This window comes from Pogona vitticeps, chromosome 15, assembly GCF_051106095.1.
Source record: "Pogona vitticeps strain Pit_001003342236 chromosome 15, PviZW2.1, whole genome shotgun sequence".
NCBI lineage: Eukaryota > Metazoa > Chordata > Lepidosauria > Squamata > Agamidae > Pogona > Pogona vitticeps.
This window is the reverse complement of record NC_135797.1, coordinates 6,962,441-6,984,910: the sequence shown is the minus strand read 5'-3', so window position 1 is coordinate 6,984,910 and position 22,470 is coordinate 6,962,441. Positions and strand designations below refer to the sequence as shown.

The window sequence follows — 22,470 nt, the reverse complement described above, 5'->3', positions numbered from 1 at the left end:
GGGTGAAGTAAGTCCGCCGAGCACCACATGCAGGAGGTAAAGAAAAATCTAACCCTTTTTAAAGAAGAAAAGGTGAGACTGTAAGATAAGAAGCTGGCTGGATAGCTCAGTGGCTTATGTGGCTGCTCAGCCGGAGGTTGGGGGTTCAAATCCCCCCACTGTGCCTCTTGGGAGAAGAGCCAGCCTGGATGGCCTTGGGCAAGCTGCAGAGTCCCACAGCGCCCCTAGAGGAAGGGAAGGGTAAATCACTCCTATTTTCTGTCTTGAAAAGAGTTGCTTTACCCAAGTAATGGATGTCTGATTTTCACCAGAGAAGGTGCTATTATGTGGATGCCACCTCCTCAAAGATGCTCCACCAGCAAAAACACACCCATACAATAAACCTATAAAATTGCAATTAAACTTTTCGGTTGAGTTTCAGAGTAGTCTGTTACAAATAATTCATTTCTTTTTCAAACTAGAAATATATAATTAAGACATTGCCTCTTTCATGGCATAACTGTAATCTTTAAAATTACTTTGAGAGTTACAGACTCACAAAAAAGGAAAAATAGGAATTATATTATGTGACAGGTGCCTTATGCAGAGTGCTGAGGTCATAACAAGACAGAAGGGGTGTATTTTGAACCCGAGGGCAACAGCTTCTAGCACCGTTTTCTTTTTAAACGTTCATAATTTTACATGCATTTGAGAAAGGAAATAATACAGGCAACTTTCGACATTGCAATGGTAACTACTTTTGGGCTTTGGAACCATAAATACAGCTAATTATTTTTTGAAGGGAAATATCTGGCAGCAGGGGCTTCTCTCCTAAACCGATTTTCACTGGTGAAAGGGAAAAGGTGGAAGAACCAGTGAAAAAACACACAAAAGGGTTGGGAATAGAAACACTAAGTAGCCTATTGTAAAATTCCCTGAATACAGCAAGGTCATAGCATGAAGGTCTTCTCTGGAAGCATCCCCAGGGAAAATAAAACACACATTGCCAAAGGCTGAGTTTTTAGTAACTTGGTCTTTATTTTTATAGCTGCAAAGTGGAAATGCAATTTTTAATATATTTTTTGCTCTTCTGCGCTTTATAATTACCGTTTGGCATCTACCTCCCCACAGCGTTGGTCCTCGGCGAAACGTTTTAAACATATAACTATTGTGGAAAAGGTCCTTTAGACAGAGCGGCAAGGGCAGGAGGGGGGTGTCTCTCTCCAGAGCAAAAAAACGGCATTCCAGCACAGCGTGGCGATACGAGCATGCCCTGGGGGGTCCCGTTTCTTCTACCCACCCACAGTTGTCGAGAAAATCTTTTCTTGGGCTCACAGGACCGATTGGTTCTCAACTTGAACTTCACAGGCCCGTCCCCTCTTTGGAGAACCTGCCTGTCAAACAGGCCCCCATGACAGCATCTTCCTTTCTCAAATGTATTGAAGTTTTAAACCGAATTTGAAGTATGCAGGAATGCCCAAACAAACATAGCCTTGCTATGTGGCAGAGGAGAAAATATGTGCTCTTGCTCCTCTGTGCGCATGTGTGCGCTCTGTGCAAGAGAGAGAACCATAAACACAGCCTAACCTGAATGAAGGAGAGGTGGTGGCAGGAAAACTCCACCGTCAGCGTTGAATATAACATTGAAAATGCACAAATAGAGGCCAGAGAGGTGCACTAAAGTGATGTCTGCTCCCACCTGCACAAGGCACCCTTGTGTGTTAAAGACTACAACGGCCGCCATCCCTCAGTGAGGAAGGCAACTGGAATTCTACATCAGTACCTTTCAGGGAAGCTGTGGGGGAAAACAAGTACAGATCAAGAAAAAACATCGTCTAGAACATGTGGCAAAAACTAGCGGAATGTGATCCAAAATGCACTTTACAAGGTTATGCGGCTGGCTTTTGACCTTCAAAAAGCACACAACAAGCATCTGTAGGCACGCCGGCTGGACATCTGTGCAAATGTGAAAATCCTTTAGTGTGACAAGACAAATACGGTGCGATGGAAGTGAAAAGCCAAGAGGACAGACACCTCCATAACTGGAGGAAAAGGAATGTTTCTTTTTAAACCGCCCTGATCCGCTTTTTCTCTCTACCCCCCACCCCACCCTTCCTATTCAATTCGATCCAGAAAGCCAGGCTGCGTTTTCTCTTGTGCTTATATCTCAGAAGCAAAAGGCAATTTTTCAGCTGCAAGAGGTGAACAGGACATCAAAGAGAAGACCGAGAAAGCACACTGACAATAGAAAGCTATTAAATGACCCAGAGAAATACCGGCGATGAGAGGCTGGACAGAAAAAATAGCTGCTTTTGTTATATATATATGGGAATAAAGACTGAGCCCACCAGAACCAAGTACATTTCCTTGCAGCTACCAAAAACACAAATGGCAACAAGACCATTTTTTCCTAGTTCTCGTGGGTCGTGTTGACGTTGTTTTGGTTCAATGTAGAATCAAGGTGCAGTTAGAAGGCCAGCAAAAACGGGCAGTTTTCAACAGTGCATGCAGTTTTGTCTATTTTCTCCCATTCCGTACGAAAACAAAATCTGGCCTTCCCTGACGATTCTCCCATTCAGGGAGAACGGACCCTAGACCTCTTGAGGCCCGTTTTCAGCTGTCAACAGGCTAAGGTGCCATCACCCAAATGAAAGACCAATCGTGGGCGAGGTTCTGCGAGTCAGAAACCCTTCCCACTGGCTGGATATTGGGCCTTCTGAGCATCATCATCCACCACCCACACATTTTTTGTGTGCGCCAGACAGGCGGGGGGGGGGAATGCAACCACATCTAGAAAGCCACGGAACATGGCTGGGGGGGGATGAGTGTTTTGCTCAACGGCTTACGAATTCTCCAACCTTGATCTAAAGCTTAAGTTCTCTCCATCAGGAGCATGCCCTTGTTATCGCCAATCTTCGATCAGAGATAAAAACGCAATTTCTACACCTCTTCGGGCGCATGAGCGGGGAAGAATGGAAGGCCCCCTCTCCTTTCGGATCTGAAACCAGAGATACAGGAGCCACCCTTTGTGTCTCCCACTGCAGGCAGAAACAAAGGATGTTGCGAGGGTGAAGGCAGAAGATGTCAGGAAAGGTTTTCCCCCACCAATGATGTTATCTAGCCTTCCCCTTTTGACGTGAGGGCAATCCAGCCTACAAGACCAATAAACTTCCCTACCATTGAGTTGGCCAGTAGCTCCTTGGGGCTCCAAAGGTTCTTAAACCACAACTCCCAGAAATCCTGGCCAGCATGGCTATTGGGTGAAGGCTTCTGGGAGTTGAAGTCCAAGATCATCTAGAGACCCAAGGTTGGAGACCACTGAATTCTAGGCACATCCCCAGGTTTCTGGATCACTATTTAAAGCTGAGCTGGGGAAAGCATCAGCCCTCCGGATATTCTGCAATACTCATCAGGCTTAGCCAAAGGTGAGGGGTAGTGGACGCTGCAGCATTCAGAAAGCCACAGGTTCACAAACCGTGGTTTAAAGCACCCTCTGGGAGTTGTGCCATCTGAGAACAAGGTGTGAGCCTTTCGACCCGCCTATTTCTTCCCATGAAAACAAGGGAAACCCGTGGTGCTCGGCACAGCATGGAAGCACTGCTTCTTTGAGATGACAATTCCCAGAAAATCCCCATCAGCACCGGGAGCTGTATTCCCGAGAAGTCATGCTTCCTATGCTCTGATGCTCAGCATGAACGGTGTGGGATTTAACCAGAGGCTCCGGAGGGCTGGCGGGATGTTCCCAAGCACCCAGCAGCTACGTGCGCTTGAGAACTGCAGAAAGAAAGCCAAAGTAAGACAGGAAATAGGCGCAATCCAAGGAATGCAGGCGACGGCCCCAAAGAAGAAGGGGTGGTCCATTTGGTGGGTTGAGTTTCTTCGCGGTTGGTCTCCGACTGGACTTGGTTTCTAAGGCAAGTGGCTGGCGAAGCTCGGCTCCCTCTCCGGCTATGGCCTGAGGCACAAGGGTGATGTCCAGCGGGCACGAAGGCACAACCGCATTTACAAAGGAACAAAGAGGAGTTCTAAAGCTACATCTCTTCCCGTCACATCTGGAGCGTGCCATGTTTTTGCGATCCTCCACATCGGGCGAAGCCCAGCTGGCAAGAGGGCAGCCGTGAAAGACGGGATCATCCAGGGACTCCTCTCCCTTGGCATCATCGCTGACAAGCATCCAGAGGTGGGTAAGAGCCGAAGGGGTACCATCAGGACGTGATGTTTGGTATTCTCTTTCTCTCTCGGTCAAGGAAGGCACTTTGCTGGTACAGGAAAAAATTTAAAGCTGCTTTTTTTTTCTTAAAGTGCAAAAAAAGTGAAGGAAGAAAAATAAAAACCAGGAAAGAAGGGTGTCTTTAGAAAAAAAAAATTAAAAAAGAGAGATTTGCCAGAAGGGGAAGGGATGTCGAGAGCCGAAAGCTCAGAGGCGCCGTCTGGAAGCCCTGCAAGCGTCTCCCGCCTTCCCATCCCGCAGCGAGACGTTCGCTCCAGACGCGTTTGGAGAACTCAGATGGAGACCTCACTTGTTCTTCCTGTCCTCCGAAGGCCGCCGGGATGACGACCTGCTGGCTTGTGCTATCTGGGTAGAGCTGCTTGTGCGGTTGGTGGCCTAGAAAGAGAAGAGCGGGGGGGGGGGGGGAGTCTTGGATCAGTTCAATGATCCACCACTAGTCATCGTCAGACATCATGGTGAGCGATGTCTTTCCGTCACATGAACCCAAGTCCCGCCGAGGGACACAGATGTGTCCCTCTGTCACTTTGGTACATATCTGAAGTATGGCAGAACTTTTAAGTCCTAAAACATAAGTTAAGAACAGTGGGACTGCCGTATCCACGGGATCAGTACCCGTGGTTTCACTTATCCACTGCCTGGATAAAATAAAATAAAATAAAACCCAGACATACACATCCCCAAAGTGTATTGCCAGGACTGGCCAATAGATGGAACCAGAGACTATCCTTAATAGCATTACAGTGGTGCCCTGCTTGATAACGATAATCCGTTACAGCAAAATCGCTATAGAGCGAAATCGTTGTCAAGCAGGGGGGAAAACCCATTGAAACGCATTAAAAACCGGTTAATGTGTTCCAATGGGCGAAATACCTAATCGTCCAATGAAGATCCTCCATAGAGCAGCCATTTTCCGGTGCCTCTAAAGCAAAAAAGCCATCCTAAACACAGCGGGGAGCCATTTTGAAACCCAATGATCAGCTGTTTTCTGATTGCCATTAAGCGAAAAATTGGTTCCCGAAGCAGGGAACCAATCATCATCAAGCAAAAAAAGCCCTTTGAAACATCGTTTTGCGATCGCAATAGCGATCACAAAAACATCGTCGTGAAGCGATTTCATTTTATAACGAGGTAATCGTCAAGCAGGGCACCACTGTACACTTCTCTGAGGAAGCAGCGTCCAGTGCAGGGGTGGGCAATTAATTTCTATAGGGGGGCTACATGAAAAATCTGAACTGTGTCCGGGGGCCGAACCAACTTTACTTAAATATAAAATGAAACAGTGATGTTATGATTGTTTTTATTTTAAACTTGTTAATCTTCACAAATACTAAAGAGTGTTTTTGCGGTATGTTAAAGATAAGCAACTGATCAACTTTAGACAAAAAGCTATAAATGGTTTTGATGGTCAAAACTGTCTGCGGGCCGGAGAGGAGCGGCTCGCGGGACGTATGTGGCCCTTGGGCCGCACTTCACCCAGGTCTGGTCCAGTGAAATAGAGTAGCAGCATGGGGGGGCGGGGGGAGGTGGCAGTGGCTGGTTTCAGAAAAGTCTCCCTTGTGAATTGGATGGCACAAAACCCAATCCTTTGGCAAGACTGGGCCAAGGCGTCTTCTCTCAGCCATGCACGGATACCAAAGAAACTGGGAGTAAGTGCTTCTTTTATCCGCTATTTCTGGCATCAGGGGTATGTGTGTGTTGAAACTGATCCCCCGCGGACCCTGTAGTCTCATTGTATGGATGATTTTAGTCAGACAGGGAGGGAGCAAAAGCTAAAACAAAGGAACACAAAAACCCTAAGCTCTAACGGGTCACAACAATGCTTTACAAAAGTCATGTCAACCTTTCAGAAGGTACAAAGCTGGGAACCACCATTTGACATCACAGGGAAGGAGAGGGGAAACACTGACGGCCCCATCTGGCCTCAGGGCCCTGAGGTTCAGTGGAAAGCACTCGGGCAGAGGAAGAGCCCAACGGGACGGGCCCCGTGGTCCATTTCTCCCTGGGCTGCAGCCTGGTGAAATGGCCGCCACCCGGTGAGCCTGGAGGGAGAAAAGGAAGTCCTCTGCAGAGCGGCTGGGTGAATCTCAGCCACCTGATCAGGAAACCAAAGGAAACCCCACAGGAAGCAAGAAACTTCGTCTCTCAAAGACTTCTGCACGGATGCCAGCCGCTATGCTTTAGCAGCACCTGGACTGAGAAAAGTCTCCAGTGGGCCAAGAAATGAGCGTTAAGCAATTCAATTTTGACAGGTTTGACATAAACCTGGAAGAATTGTTAATACAGTTTTGTGCTAAGCCATTGTAAAAGAGCAAAATACACTGTAATTGTAAGGATCCACGCTAAGAATTGTAAGCCAAGCAAGAATTTATGCAGCTGGGGTAATACATGACTTGTATCAGCTGAGAAAGAAAACCTAGGATTGGCTAACCCTGGGATAAAGCGAGCAGACCCAGCACACATACTCTGTGGTGTCGTGGTGAAAAGTGCTGTATCGTAGTAGAAGAATCTTGGAGAAGGACTCTGACTGCTGGACTGACTTATATGGACTCTGATTACTGAATTTGATTTACAAGGACTCTGATCTGATTTATGCCTGAACTCTACTGGAATTGCCGTGTTAGACCACTGGACTGGAAATAAGGACAAAGCTGTATGTATATGTATATATATCCTGCAAATAACTTGATTCAATACAATTATTTCTGCTATCAATACTGTTTCCTTGTCTGGTAACTTCATAAGTCTGGAAAACTCTACTTCTTAGTGTCACCTGGCACACCTGGTATACTGTAACTCTGTCAGATTTCATGAAACAGAAAACAGGCCAGAAAGGCCACTTGCAACAAGGCAAAATAAAGTATCAAAGCGTCTTCTAAGCTTCTTCCAGCCTCCGTCTGGCCCACTCACCCGTTCCAGCAGGAACTCTGCCGTGGTGTCGATGACAACGCCCAGCTCCCGGTACTGCCCCGAGTAGCGGATGTAGCCCCAGGCCAGGAGGGCCAGCAGCAGCAGCCCCACCAAGAGGTTGCAGAGCTGGGCGGCGAAGCCCAGGCCGATGTAATCCGTGAAGCCAGAGCCCAGGTAGAGTGAGACGATGAGGCTGAAGATGATGCCGGGCGTCCGGAAGGTGTTGAAGATATTCTTGCTGTGGTTGTGCTTCGTCAGGTCCTGGTACAGCTCGTTCATCTCCTTGACCAGCTCCTCCTCGTAGCGCTGGCTGAACTCCTTGCCGCCCATTTTCTTGATGCGCTGGAAGTGCTGGACCGCCAGGGCGCTCTGCACGCGGTGCTTCTCGTCCAGGAGCTCCGGCGCGACGTACGGCTTGTCCCCACCGCAGAGCTACAAAGCAGGAGTGGAACAGGACACATTATCTGACATGGTCCACCGGGGAGGGGGACTCGAGCCGTCAAGTCAGACTTAAGTCTCCCAGGGACTTGACTAGGACTCTCAGCTTAGGGTCCCTACCCTCCCCAATGACTCAGACTCAACTCCTGACTTGGAATTCACCCACCCCTCCCTCCCTTTTTTCTCGGGGGGAAAAAAGCTTGTTTTTAATAGGGACTTGGGACTTGATATCAAAGACTCTGACTTGGGACTTGGAGTCAAAGGCTTGCCCACTTCACTGCTGTCTGCAATCCCAAAAATGGTCTGAAAAACCCACTTCTGGCAATAACTTTTAGGAGGTTGCCCTGTACCAGCTGAGCATCTTTCATATACATGCACAGGCCCACACTCACACCCCAAAGGACATTTTGCCCCCCTCCTCCTCCTCCTCTTCTTCCCTCTCACCTTCTCCATGTTGGTGTAATACATGTCCTTCGCTGATGCAACGGCCGCCAGGTTGTTAGCTTCAGCCGTGGCCTGAGAAAGAAAGAGAACCACACATACCCACAACGGAATTAGACACAAACTGAACTTCACCTTCCATATCCACCTCCTTCCGGTGGTGAATTTCCCACTTCCTTCAAACCAATGTTCCCGTAGCTGGCATATCATAAATTGGATTCCCCCGTTGCACCAGAACCCGGAAATATCCTTGCATCGCCTTAAGGACTAGCAGATTTAATCTGGCATAAGCCTTTGTAGCCCACAGCCCATGTCGTCAGAGATGTGGGTGAACCCCATTTTAGCAGATAATTTAAATCTTTTTTTTAAATCTTTTCATGTTTTAATCTTTTAATTGTATTTAAAATCATATATTGTTTAAGTTACCTCTTAATATTTAACTTGTGTTTCTAAATTGTGTGAATTTCAACATTGTGAGCCACTTTGGGTCCCTTGTTGGGAGAAATGCAGCATATAAATAAAACGAATCATCATCATAGCCTGAGTCAGCACAGGTTTGTAACACACGAACACTCCAGTCATTGCAGAGGGAGTTAGGACTTGTAGCAGCCATTGTTTTAAAACCACAGAAAAAAAAACATTGCTTTTGAAATCTGTTAAAAGTAGTCTGTGGGAATGTCGGGGGCAGCTTAGAGGCAACAGGAATAAAAACCACAGGAGACGAGTCACTGCTGGCAATGACACCAGGGACAGGAAATATTTGGCTTTGGGGCTACAAATCCCATTCTCACAGACAGCACAGGATTCTGGGTGTTGTAGTCTAAGAAAAAAGGCATTTCCCAGTCTCTGAATTCAATTTAGAAGCAAGGACTGTATTCTGTCTTTGGTATATGAGAGAAATATGTGGATTTTGTCTCCCTTTAGCCTTCGTTTTGTTTTAATCTCCTATAGAAATATTCTTAAAAGTGAATTGGATCCCATATGCCTTTGGTTTGTTTCAGGGAATGGGTGGGCAAACAAGATCTTAAGGTGATCAGGCAGGGGAATTGGGTCCCTGCAACTTTGGGTGGTTTTAAACAACCTTTCTAAAACCTCCTTCATGGAGACAAGCAGTTCCTCATGCAGGAGATTTGACGGGGGGGGGGGGAGAAAGGCAACCCCATATAGTCCCAAAGTCTTCTCTCAGGCAAAGCTCACCAGCAACATGGACTTTGGGTGGGGCAGATCTTCTCCCTGGTAGATCTTGATGTAAGCCTGGGAGGAACAGAAAGCTAATGTTCAGTAAATTAGGAACTGGCTTTCGAGGCAAAGAGTTGAACCTGAGGCTCTCCTACTTTGGGCACCTCGTGAAAAGGAAGGATTCGCTAGTCTAGAAAAGACAATCAGGTTGGGAAAGGTGGAAAGCAGCAGGAAAAGAGGAAGGACAGATACAAGAGGGAGTGACTTGCCAAAGGAAGCCACAGGCTTGAGTTTGGAAGGGCTGAGCAGGGTGGTTGAGGGGAGGACCTTTTGGATATGGCTCAGCGTAAATCAGAGGCACTGAACAACAAGAGGAAACAGCTTCTTGTTTCAAAGGAAGGGAATGTGTGGCTTACAGGCATTCCCATTCAATACTGGTACAGTGGTGCCTCGCATTACGACGTTAATTCATTCCAGCAAAATCACTGTAGAACGAAAACGTCGTAAAGCGAAATTAAAAAGCCCATAGAAACGCATTCAAACCTGTTTAATACATTCCGATGGGCTGGAAACTCACAGTCCAGCAAAGATCCTCCATAGGGCAGCCATTTTCGCTGCCTGTGCAGCGAGGAATCCGTCCCAGAAAACAGCGGGGGGGCCATTTTGTTTACCCGGCGGCCGTTTTGAAACCACCGATCAGCTGGAGGAAAATCATTGTTTTGCGAAGAATCAGTCCCCGAAGCAGGGAACCGATCATCGCAAAGCGAAATTCCCCCATAGTAAACATCGTAAAGCGATCGCAAAAGCGATTGCAAAAAGTTAATCGTAATGCAATTTCGTCGTTAAACGGAGCGATAGTAAAGCGAGGCACCACTGTAGATCATGATGTAAACCTAGTGAGAGGGAAAGCTAGTGTACAGTAGCAGCCAATTGCAAACTGTTTAAAGCAAGGAAACATGTGGATATGTGGATGTGGTCGGATGGCAAGCAGAGAGAGAGAGAGAGAGAGAAAGCAAACCTTGAAGTACTCCAGCAAGCCCCGGCAGGTCACTTTGGAACCATTGATCTCCTTCTCCAAGAGCTGGCCGGGATCCAGCACAAACGGGATCAGCCGCTTCAGCTGCTCTTTGAATTCATCCGCAATGTCTGTGCAGGGAGAGGGAAAGGAGGGCCAAGAGACAATAGAAGGAAACTAGTCTTGGCAGGTGAGAGCTAACAAAATGACGTTTTAAGATCAGACTGATAGCTCTGCAGCAAAAATAGACTAGGTACAGTACCGTATGCAAACAGTGGGTCTCAGGGTAATTAATTATCAACAACAACCATAGATACAAAGATCAACTCTCAACACAAATCAAACTTCCTTTCTTAAAAAAGAAAAAAGAAGACACTCAATTTGTATCTCGTAAAGATGGCGAAACAAAGCCCGAAGGCACCCAGGCAAAGCTTGGTTCAAAGCCAAGTTGGAGAGGGAATTAAATATTTCAAAAGTCTCACGGAGGCCTTGCAAGTCATCTGTACTGCTCCTTGCCCGTTCAAATGGCAGCCACTAATTAGGCGTACCCTGGCTTTTACAACAACAACAAAACCCATCCAGGTGATAGCAAAAATGAAAATAAGAATGATAAAGTGCTACGCCAAATTGCAGTAAATCACAGCGCAGTTTTTGAGGGAGTGGATTTAGTTTGGAGATCTGGACAGATCCAACGTAGCCCTTTGTGGGAAGGAGAATGCAGGACAGGAGAGGCCCTTGTTCGAACATGTGCTGATTCCCGTTTGTATTTCCAATGTTATTGCAGAGTTTTATTCTTATGGCAGACTTTCAGTGTTATGGTCTGGATGTAAAACGTTTATTCCAAACCAGGCTGGGGTGAGGCTTTAATTTATGGAGGATTATTTTGTGGAAGGGTGCCCAGAAGTGATAGAAAACGTTTGGCCTCCAGGTATTTTTCTGCCCCAAATGATCATCAACGCTCACCACTGCTGGGCGCTGGAATTCATTAACCACCCATTTCTCACCCCTACCATAAACCAATACAACAATGAATGAAATGCCCATGGTAAAGAAACTAGAGCTAAAATAGAACACTGCATCCCTAGAAAGAGCTACTAAAGGACAATACACAGGGCAGACAAGACCATTACGTGGGAAAAGATTTAGCTCTTTTGAACCAGATCAGCTAAACCAAAACTAGACTTTCTCGATAGTTGTCAGTCAACTATCACAATCGATCTTAGCTGGGAGCATTTAAAGCTGGGACCTTTTGCGGGGAAACCACATGCTTTAGGACAGAGCTGAGAATCTACCTCTAAAGAAAAAGCAAGATTCTAGTCCTCATTGACCTGAATAAGGGCCCGTTTTAAACAAGGGACATGGGAAGCTGCTGCTACACTGAGCACAATTTATTCTTTGGGATTTGCAGGAAGACTTCCTTCCATCCTCCTAGTTCAAGATGTTTACATGTAGAATAGAGCTTCCAACGCTCAGCTCACTGTGTCTCCTCTAAAAAGAAAAGAAAACTCCAGTCCACATTGTTCTGGGGAAAAAGCAGTGATTTTGAGAAGCCTAGCTGGAGTTGGCGCCAGGAACTGAAACAGAAAACTTTCTGCATTCAAAATCTCCACCAGAAAGGCAGAGATAGGGCTCTTACCGCTGAGACGGCCATCAAAATTTGGGCTGGTGGCCACCTTAAGGCCTGGGTGCGGCAGGAGGAAACAGTTGACCTTGGTGAAGCAGGAATGGATATGTTTGCGGACGTTCTGGATCTCTTCATGTTGGTGGGATTTCACCTGGCGGCCAAAGAGAAGGGGAGAGCCATCATCAGGCTTGTTCTTCCCAATTTGATCCCGACTAGCACGGATCGGAGAGCGAGCCCAACCAAGGAATCCGAACCACGGCCTGTGAGGAACCACAAACGGACCCACCCAGACCCACACAGCTTCCGCCAGGCCCCCCTTTTCTACAGGGCTGTTGTTGCTACCCCCGTTTCACCTCCAGCCGCTTCTCCAGGAACCTCATGCCCCCATCCAGGCCGTACGGGTATTCGTAAGGGAAGCTCCAGTCCCGGACCAGGAACATCAGGGTCTGCACGGAAGACAGAAAGCGACTGGGTGAGGACCAAAAAAGCCATCTTGCAGGGTCAGACCCGAGGGGGTCTACAGCCCAGTAACCTGCTTCCAACTGTCCGATCCACCCTCCACATGTGGGGCACTGAGATGACAGCCTTAATCCACAGGCACCCCCCTTTCTCTCAGCAACGGTGTCGCACTGCCTTTATATAAATCCCATTAAATCCTGTACCAGGTACCTAATAGCGGCCAATCTGCCCATCTTTTGCTTCAAAGCCAGATTAAACCAGTGACTTTTGCTATGCCCTGTGGCCGTGAGTTCCACAGGCTAACTGTGCATCCATCACACCGCTGATAGACATCAATACCTAAAGCCTGCTATTATTTAGGGCTTGTTTACAGTATTACATTTATATCCCATAGCTGCTCCACCACGAGCTTTCAGTGGGGTACACGATTTCCCTCCTCCTAACATTACCTTCACAATTACTGGGGGGGGGGGGAGAGTCATCCAGTGAGTTTCATGGCAGTGTTTATTAAAAAAAAATACTATCCACTATGCCACACTGCTTGATCTCACAAACATGATATTCTACCAAACGTATCATCACCCTCAATAATTCTACTGACTTTCTAAACACTATATTAAAAAAAATCACTGCCTCTTGTTCCTGATCTCCAGGCAAGGAGCGCCATTTAGCTGTCTAAACTGGTATTACTGGACATGCTGAACTATAATCCCCAGCCTCTATAATAAGGATTATGGGTATTGTAAGGCAAGGTACAAAAAGATGAACAAATGGATCCCAAATCAAGCCTGAACTCTCTCTGAAGGCAAAAATGTTGAAACGGAGGCTGCCCTACTTTGGGCCCATTATAAGAAGGCAGGATTCCCTAGAAAAGACAATAATGCTGGGAAAAGTAGAAGGGAGCAGGGAAAGAGGAGGACCAGATAGGAGATGGACGGACTCCCTAAATGAAGCCACAGGTTTGAGTTTGCAAGAGCTGAGCAGGGCTGTTGAGGACAGGACATTTTAGAAATCACTCATTCCCAGACCTGGGCAAAGTGCGGCCCTCCAGATGTTGCTGAACTGCAAATCCCAATACTCACTATTGGCCGTGTGGACTAGGATTGCTGGGAGTTGCAGTTCAGCAACATCTGGAGGGCGGCATTTTGCCCAGGTCTGCGTCGAGGGCGATCCCATGAATTATGGCACATAACTACAAAGTCCAAGGTATCTGGAGCGTACTAGCTTGGGATCACGCTGATAAACCCTTTATAGCTCAACAGGAATCTGAAATTGTCTTTCCTCTGCAACCACTTAGGACCTGCTCCCTTGGGATCTCAAGACCCCCATCAGCTCAGCCGACGCTCCCCTCCGTAATTACACGTGATGCTCACCTAACACCCTCACCATCGTTCTCTAGGCAGCTTACAATCCGCGCCACCTGCGCAAGCAGACTAGGGAGAGTTTGCAGATAGTGCTGATGCAAAGAGCAGATATCCCCAGGATCAGATACCCAACCTTTTGCTCACCCCGCCCCGCCTCCCTCCTGCCACACCTGTTCCAAGGCGTACCTGGAACGGCTTCAGGAATATCTCATCCATGGCCAGGCGTCCGTATTCAGTAAACAGCTACAAAAAGAAATATTTTTTAAAAAAAACACATTTTTAAAAAAATCCAACAGCTAGCAGCCAGCGCCAAAACTAGCAAACTGAGTTTGGCGTGACTGAGCTGTGAAATCAAAGAGCTTAGAGATGCAGAAGGATTAAGAGAAAGAAATTGGGGGGGGGGAGAGAAATGTATGCAGTTGCATGGGGCTATTCACCCCTCCCTTGTCTCCCCACCCCACTTCCCCTTAGCACCTCCCCATTTGAATGCCAACACTGGTCACCATAGCTTGGATTAAGATTTAAAAAGATTTAAAAAACTTCTCTCTCTCTCTCTCTCTCTCTCTCTCACACACACACACACACACACACACACACACACACACTTACACTTCTATGATGGCCAAGTATGCTCCTGTTCTTTACCGTGATTATTCCTTGCTACCTTTATTATTCATTCCTGCCACCATTACTCATTCCAAACCCCACTTACTATTCTGCTCACTCATTTTAGAGGACAAAAAGATTCATCATCCAAATATGCAAGTACCAAATGGCAGGAATTTACCCACGATGAGAACGGCTGTTATCTTGGAGTTTACAAGGAAGCCAAAAACAGAGAAAGAGATTCCTATCATACAGGGATATGCGAAGACAGGAAGGAACCTTCTACGGCGTCCACTCAGCCCAGTAGAGTCAGCTCTGACTGGCAGCTGTTTCATCACCAGGGCTTCATTTCAGGACCGATACATCCCTAGCCCTACCAGGAGATCCATCGTGGTCTCCCATTCAAAGAGTGACCAGGCCTGTGGTTCCAAATGGAATCTTCAAGTTGACTCAGAAGGAACAGCCAGCCATGATCACGCACGACATGAAGGAGCCCTATAGAAATTTGGCCCAGACCCACAGCACTGCCCCCCAAGCCACAAGCTGAAGGGCTGCACCCAAAGAGGACTGAACTTTGCCTCCTGGGCCACAGATGAGCCAAGCCGATTCACAACCCATTCACAAACTGTTTGCATAGGAAAGGCATCCTTTTCATGCTCCGTATACAGCCCTCTGTATACAGTGGTGCCTCGCAAGACGAGCGCTTCGTTTTACGACAAAATTGCATCACAACGAAATTTTTGCAATCACAAAAGCAATCACAAAACGATGTTTCCTATGGGTTTTTTTCACTTTGCAATGATCGGTTCCCTGCTTCGCTAACCGATCATCGCAAAATGACAGTTTTCCTACAGCTGATCGGTGGTTTCAAAATGGCTGCCACGTTAAAAAAAATGGCTGCCTGCTGTTTTCTGGGACAGATTCCTCGCTGCATGGGCAGCGAAAATGGCCGTGCTATGGAGGATCTTCACTGGACGGTGAGTTTCAAGCCCATAGGAACGCATTAATTGGGTTTTAATGCATTTCTATGGGCTTTTTAAAATCGCTTTACGATGTTTTCGTTCTACAGCAATTTCGCTGGAACGAATTAACGTCGTAATGCGAGGCACCACTGTACAGACTCAAGGCATGGCTTTTTTTACAAGCACTCACCTGGAGCTGCTGCAGATCATCTTCCTGGATGTTCTGGGAAAGGTTGTAGATCTGAAAAGAGAGAAAGAGAAGGGATTTTTGCAACACCCACGCAGAGGGTCCTATTCCAGGGAGGCAGCCCACTTGCCCAGCTGCAACGGGTGAGTCTTATGGGGACACTCGGGTCAGAACAGGAGGTCCTCCTCTTTGGAGGCCTCGGACTCAATCCCGTGGACAAGAAGCACTTGTCCATTCAGTCTAATCTCTTTAGCTTCCAGAGATAAACCAGAAGAGGCTAGGCTATACCTACGGAGAGTAAAAACAATCCACTTTGCCGAATGGAGGAATGCTGAAATCTGGCTGGACCATCTGGAAGTCACTTAATAGACTGGGAAGTGAAGTAGGAAGATCAAAGAATAATCAAGCAAAAAGGGGCTAAGTGGATACAGGACACATTTTCTGTGACTGTAGAGAAATTCAATTGATGCAACACTTTTGTGCATGCTATTTATGCCCTACTACGTGTGCAAAAGAAGATCTAGTAAATGGCCAGGATAATGCTATTGAAGTAGCCTGCTTCTGGTCCAAAACAGTCTAATTATCTTGACATTTGAATTTGTTTTTGATTTTATCTATAATTCACGTGCATCTATAATTTTAAATTGTGCAATTCTCTGATACAAATAAAGATCTTCCAGAGTTTCCCATTTACTCTCCTGCCATGTCCGCCACACAGATTCTCTCCCCACCCTGTTGAAATAATCTAGGTTACATAAAGTGGCAATCAGCTCCCTCTCTAATGGACTAGAAGGTCAACCCTATTTAACTTGATCCAAGACTTTCGCAGGTTTTACACGATCCAAAGCCCACTCCTGGCGACACCTTTTTACTCCTTCTGAAAACCTGGTCACGTGGAGCGACTTGCCTGCACAGAACTCGTCATGGTGCTGAGCGCAAAGATGGTGGCGCAGTCCTTGACCGTTGACTGGCTATCAAAGGCCCCCTGCGTGTCCATCAGCACAACGGCCACCTGGAAACACAAGTTCGACAGGTAAGAACATGAAGATCAAGAGATGCTTCTAGCGTGTCCTTCTGCGCAACTCTTCTGCATCGCACTGCGCAGAAAGACGTGCCACGCGTTCTGTTCCTCAACCTCAGAAGAGTGAGGTCTTATCCATGAGAGTTCTTCTACTGGCAGGAATGATTTTTGCACAAAAGGCCCTATTCAGCAAATACTGTAGAACATTCCTGTTGGTTCACTGCATGGACTTTATGAGAATTAGACTTATTCGGTGGATTGTTCGCATCTTCTTCTGTGCCTGCTGTGCATATTTCCTTTGCTTATCAGAGTTAAAGGGCACCAGCATTGCCCAGAGACGTTCTGAGCTCCTTGTATCACTCTCGCACTGAAGGCAAGAAAGCTCAGGGCTCAAAATCTTCCCCGTGAGGCATCTTCTTAGGCTGAGACAGCCTGAATCAGCAAGAAGAGGGAACCCAGCCTGTATTCCTCACATTTCTAAGCCCATGCTCTTAACGTACGGACCCGTACCACAAACACCACCGCTGGCCTTACCTTCTTCCCATTTGGCTTCTCCACAATGAACACTTCACTCCAGATCTGGATGCCTGTAGTTTCGGGATCAGAGCCACCTCGCCAGGAAAATCCTGTTAGGGGTTCATCCTTGTTACCCAGCCAGTCACCACTTGCTCCTTCTTTCTACAGAACAAAGGGGAAACGCATCTGACCAAGTGGGTAGCTGTCTATGAAATTACACTTCCTATCCTTTAAGATCCTCAAAAATCCATGGCTGATAAGGAAGTGGCCTTCTACACCAAGTCAGCCCCAAACTATAATATGTCAGCTGCTAGGAATCTTTAAAGGAAGAACTTGCAGGATACACAGATAGGCTATGCCAGTATTATCCAACTGGGCAGCTTCCAGCTGTGGATTATGGGCGTTGCAGTACAACATCTGGAGGGCAGAAACCACGTCTAGGAGCACTTTCTGGCTGACAAGGAGCCAGTGGCTGAAATTACACACAAAGAAGGCAAAGAGCATAACAAGCACACATTCCCAGCTGGCAATTAACAAGTCGCCACTGAGATGCTCAGGGTGTGGCTTGGTGCAGGGACTTATTCATTGCTGGTTGGTATTATGCCTTCTGCAGAACAAAGCAACAGGATTTCGGCCACCGATGGCGTGGCAGGAATTTATATTGTGGGGCTGAAGAGGAGGTGCCCTTTCCAATCACGCCAAATGTTTTAAAAAGCATGCCCGAGTTGGAGTTTAGAGACATCTCTCCAGCAAGCCCTTGTGAACGACACCCCACCAGAATGTTTGTTGCTCCAAACGCAAAGCCTCTAAGATGCATTGATTCGCCCTTACACTAAGTCACGTAGATTCGTTTTATGGGAAACCTCGTTTTAAAATATTTTTCTAAAACCAGAAATGAACTTGAAGTCAGTGCCACTTCGGGGGGGGGTGTGTGAATAAAATACAACTACCCCCTTTTTTTCCTTCTTCCCCCCCCCCTTTTCGCAGGGATACAGCCTGCCATTGGTCCAGAAGAGGCGCCCGCATCTGCAAGCCCTGGGTTTCCCGAAATAAATCCTCCTCTTGACGAGTGGGGGAGGGGAGCTCACCTGCATGTACAGGTACCGCAGGAGGAAATCCAAGAGGAAAGATTTGCCTTTGCGAAAAGCCCCGGCCACCGACACCACCACCACATCGAGGTCCCGGATGTCGTCTTGCAGCAGCACCCGGCTGAGCGCCTTCTCCTCCAGCTCGAAGGAATGCTCCTCTTTGTGCACCAGCACAATCTGTACCGGTCCTGGCTTGGCACCCGACATGGCATCGCCACCTGCAGAAACCGAGAGAGAGAGAGGAAGCGGGGGGGGGGGGAGAAATGGGCGTCTTGAGAGCATCAGTAACACGCATCAACAGCCAGACCTAATGAGCGCAACGAAGAGGCAGATGGCAATTTTAGGACAAACAAGCTTTACTTGGCAGGAACTTTGCTCTACACGGCCCACTTCTTTAGACACACAGAGCACAGTAACCAAGCCCCAGATTTATACGCACAGTGGCTGCTGAGATGGGAGCTGACTGGATAGTTAAGTGAGTTAAGTAACAGGGTGCAGAGCCGGAAGTTGGGAGTTTGATCCCCCCCCCCCGGTGCCTGCAGGGAAAAGAGGCAGCCTGGGTGGCCTTGGGCAAGCTGCCCAGTCCCTTGTCGCAAGTCAGAATTGACTTGGTGGCACACCATTATTGTTATACAGTGGAGCCTCGCTTAACGACGTTAATTCATTCCAGCGAAATCACTGTAGAGCGAAAACGTCGTAAAGCAAAATTAAAAAGCCCACTGAAACGCATCGAAAACCCTTCAATGCGTTCCAATGGGCTGAAAAACTCACCGTCCAGCAAAGATCCTCCATAGGAGCGGCAGTTTTCGGTGCCTGTAGAGTGAGGAATCCGTCCAAAAACACAGCAGGGAGCCATTTTGAGCACCCGGCGGTCATTTTGAAAACCCGACGATCAGCTGTTTTGATCGTCGTGATGCGAAGAATCGGTTCCCGAAACAAAGCGAAAAAACCCCATTTAAAACATCGTTTTGCGATCGCAATTGCAAAAACATCGTCGTGAAGCGGATATGTCATTATACAGGGTAATCGTTAAGCGGGGCTCGACTGTACTGAGGTGGGACAAAGTGAAATGAGATACAGAAAACAGCGAATGGTCCTGTCTTTTCATTAAAACAACATCCAAGTCCTCCTTTGATTGACTGCAACTTTCAAACCTCATTAGCTATGATTTCTTTATTTCCGCATAGCATTTCACCTCAAACATTTTGCCGCAGGGAGAATGAGAGGTATCTCTCGAGGAGTATGATGATGGGAGTCCATCATATCGTTTGGGAAAGGGCTAATTGTATCAATTTGTGAAGGGAACCAAAAAACCAAAAGCAGGACACAGTTCCTCTCCCTGCGATTCTGTTTCTAGTTCAAGGTGTGAAACAACTACTGTACAGACCATCAATGGAAAAGTAGATAAAAAACAGTACTAAAGATACAGCATTTTTTTGGTTTTAATTTCTCTTGGCGACTGGCTAAAAGGAACATGTCTTTGACAGGCCTGCTTTAAGGCTAGCAAGCTTGAATATAGACACACAACGTGCAGTACTCCACCCTTCACCTGTATGTTGATAAAATACAACGCAGAGCCACTGGTTCAGTGCAGTGGTTCCCAATTTAGGGTCACCAGTTATTCCTGGACCGCAACTCCCCAAAATCCTGAGCAGCACAGCCAGCAACAAACGCTTCTGGGAGTTTCAGTTCAAGAACATCTGGGAACTACGGGCTGGAAACCACTGCTTCGAGTGTTGGCATGGGGGAACTCAAGAGATCTGGATTCGAATCTTCAGAGTACTTTGGAATTCACCGGGTGACCGTGGGCCATCCATTCGCTTCCTCTCAGTCCGACCTCCTGCACGGGGCTGTCGTTTTGGGGATGAAGTGGCGAGGACAAAAGCTGGACTTACCTGCTTGAGCTCAGATTACTGAAATGGCCGGAATCTGTTGTGGAAATTGAGTAAATTCCTGAACTGCTGGAAGGCAAGGAATTTCCCTGTGGACCTTATCTGTTGTGCACGGAGTCAGTGCCTTGGTGTGTGCAATAGAGAAGTGTCTACAGATATTTCTTAACTTACGCCCACTTGCGTGGAAAAGGAGCGCCGTTTGCACACCTGCACAAGGATTTCGGCCAGGAAATAAGAGGGGGGTGGAGGGTGCCTTTTGTAATTTCTTACCATCCATGGAGGTGAGGCTCGCTAGACTATTTGCAATAAGAGGCTTTCTTGAGCCCAAACCTCTACGGTTTTCACTGACCAGGACTGTTTCGCCCTGAGAGAAAACCCCATTTGTATGGGCAGACTTTTTTGTGAAACGCTGGGCGAGGGTCAGGGCTTCTGCCGGGAACCTAGCGACGTCCGTTCAGGCTTTTCGTGCGGCTCAAAGGGAGCATCCCCCAGGGAAGGCGAAACCTTATTGGAGGAGAATGGAAGAATCCCATCTCCATGGCAACAACAGCCGGGGAGGACTCTCCTGGCCTGCGTTCCGGCCATGGACCATTGCCCACAATGCTTTGCAGTCCCCCAACTAATTCAGATGAAGGCCCCGTGCATATTGTCCTTTAAAAGTCCTTCACTCCCTCTCTCTCTCTCTCTTCTCGGTGCCTACTTTAAAGAGCCACCCGGGGCAACTGGGAAAAAGAACGAGGAAGACAAAATGAAAGACCTGGGTCTACGGACTGTCGTATCAGCGCTTGACGAGGAGCCCTCCTGCCACCCTCTACAAAGATTCGGCACGGCCATTTGCATTTCTCCATTGGCAGCTCTCCTGGAAATCTAGAAAGGCGTAAATCCTAAAGCGGAACCAGATAATCCTCGAGTCTGAAGTGTCTCCGAAAGGGACAAATTTTCGAGCAGGCGTCCATCCGCGCGCCCTCCTTCCGGCACGAATTAGACGTGGGCCAAGGCACACGCACATCCCTTACTTGAAAGAGCGTATCCGCGGCGCCATCAAAATTCATTTGCCGGCGTCGTAGGTCGTGGCAGAAATATAGGCATGTCGGAAGACAAATTCGCATGAAATGTGCACTTTGTTCTAATGAATTCGAACACGAGCAGCGGCGTTTGCTGTAATTTTACAGTCGGCGAAACATACAACCTCACAGATTCAGAACGATCTTTTCTCACTGCAGGCAGACAATTACTCTGTAATATTAGCTTCCTTTATATTCCACCTTTCCTCCGGGGAATGTAATGCAGTTCTTCTCCACCCTCCTTTTATCCTCGTAACAACCTCATGAGACAGAACAGGCTGATCAGCCCCAGGTCCCCGCTCTGCCATACCTTAAAAGACGGGTTTGAGAAAAAAAATGGGGAGGAGAAAATCCCCTCTGTCCTCCTTAGAGGAAAAGCCAAAACATAAAGGTGTCTAATAATGAACAGAATTATTTTCAATTATCCATCCTGAATGAATGGCTGGTCAGTTTCACTGGATGGTTTCTGAGTCCTAGTATGGAGAGTTCTCCACTTTGTGCATCGTTTCATACACCTTTTTAAACCTTTGTTCTCTGCAGTTCCTTCCAAAGAAACCTGATTTTCTGTTTTTTTTTTAGAGAAACCTGCCTTTTGAACCAAGTAAGACATACAACTTCCTGAACGACATACCACCAGATAGAGCGGATAATTTAAAAAAAAAAAAATTAAAAATAAATGGATTTAAATCGCAATTTAAATCACAATGTAAATTTAAAAATCAAGTTTTTTATTTAGAAGATTTTAAAAAATCTGATTTTTAAACATTTAAATCGTGATTTAAATCAAATCCACCCTTGCCGCCAGCTCTAGCTGTGAGAACGCAGACTGGCAAGAAATTAAATACAAGCCAACTCCAAATAAAACCACAAACAAGTGCCAAGTAATTTCCAAACTCTGAGGCATTGGGGCTTTACATTTTGCCTTCCAAAACCTTTCCCCCTTGAAGTGTGGAGGCAAATGCAATCTGCACATGCCCAGAGTTACTCTATCTCCTCTTGAATGGCGAAATATGTTCAGCACCTAAAATATCTGAAAGCAAACCAATAACTTGAGAGCAAAGCATGGAAATTTTATTTTTGGACTACATTTCCCAGAATCCAGGCAGGCAGCTTGGCCACAACAGAATCAGAACCAACGGCACAAATTGTTGCTACCTGCACTTCCTTGGGGCCTGTTTAGAGAAGCACTTTGCAAGGATAAGATACTGCAGGAAAAGACAATGAGACATAGTGGTTGAAGTGTCATGCCATCAACCGGAGAACTCTCACTTCAAATCGTTGCAAATTATACGTGGTATTCAGCCATTCAGAGCTGCAGGAAGCAGACACAGGGAAACTTCCTAAAATAAGTTTCTAGTCCTCATCATTCTGAATAAAGAGCTGATCAAAACAAAAAAAAATGCAGGAAGCCATCTCAGACTGACTTTTGGTCCATCTAATCAAAAGACGCCTCCTTCTTGGGAGGAACGCGACGACAAACCTCGAGAGCATCTTAAA

General features: G+C 47.0%; 1 protein-coding gene across 3 annotated transcripts in view; it reads right to left on the bottom strand.

Moving 5' to 3' along the window:
- Window positions 1-993: 993 nt before the first annotated feature.
- The window catches only part of ATL3 (atlastin GTPase 3), a 36,788-nt gene continuing 15,311 nt past the window's right edge, over window positions 994-22,470 (bottom strand). For 2 of the 3 annotated variants that reach the window (XM_078381962.1, XM_072984395.2), the window contains exons 2-13: window positions 18,018-18,235; window positions 16,948-17,091; window positions 16,300-16,404; window positions 15,396-15,446; window positions 13,824-13,880; window positions 12,168-12,260; window positions 11,827-11,965; window positions 10,194-10,321; window positions 9,194-9,250; window positions 8,000-8,071; window positions 7,118-7,549; window positions 994-4,585 (exon numbers count right to left, since the gene is read on the bottom strand). In XM_078381962.1, coding sequence (XP_078238088.1) covers window positions 4,496-4,585; window positions 7,118-7,549; window positions 8,000-8,071; window positions 9,194-9,250; window positions 10,194-10,321; window positions 11,827-11,965; window positions 12,168-12,260; window positions 13,824-13,880; window positions 15,396-15,446; window positions 16,300-16,404; window positions 16,948-17,091; window positions 18,018-18,224 — 1,575 coding nt within the window. In that variant the 5' untranslated portion in view covers window positions 18,225-18,235 and the 3' untranslated portion in view covers window positions 994-4,495. Of the gene's footprint in view, window positions 4,586-7,117; window positions 7,550-7,999; window positions 8,072-9,193; window positions 9,251-10,193; window positions 10,322-11,826; window positions 11,966-12,167; window positions 12,261-13,823; window positions 13,881-15,395; window positions 15,447-16,299; window positions 16,405-16,947; window positions 17,092-18,017; window positions 18,236-22,470 lie in introns of those variants that run through there. The other variant, XM_078381963.1, reaches the window with a different exon arrangement.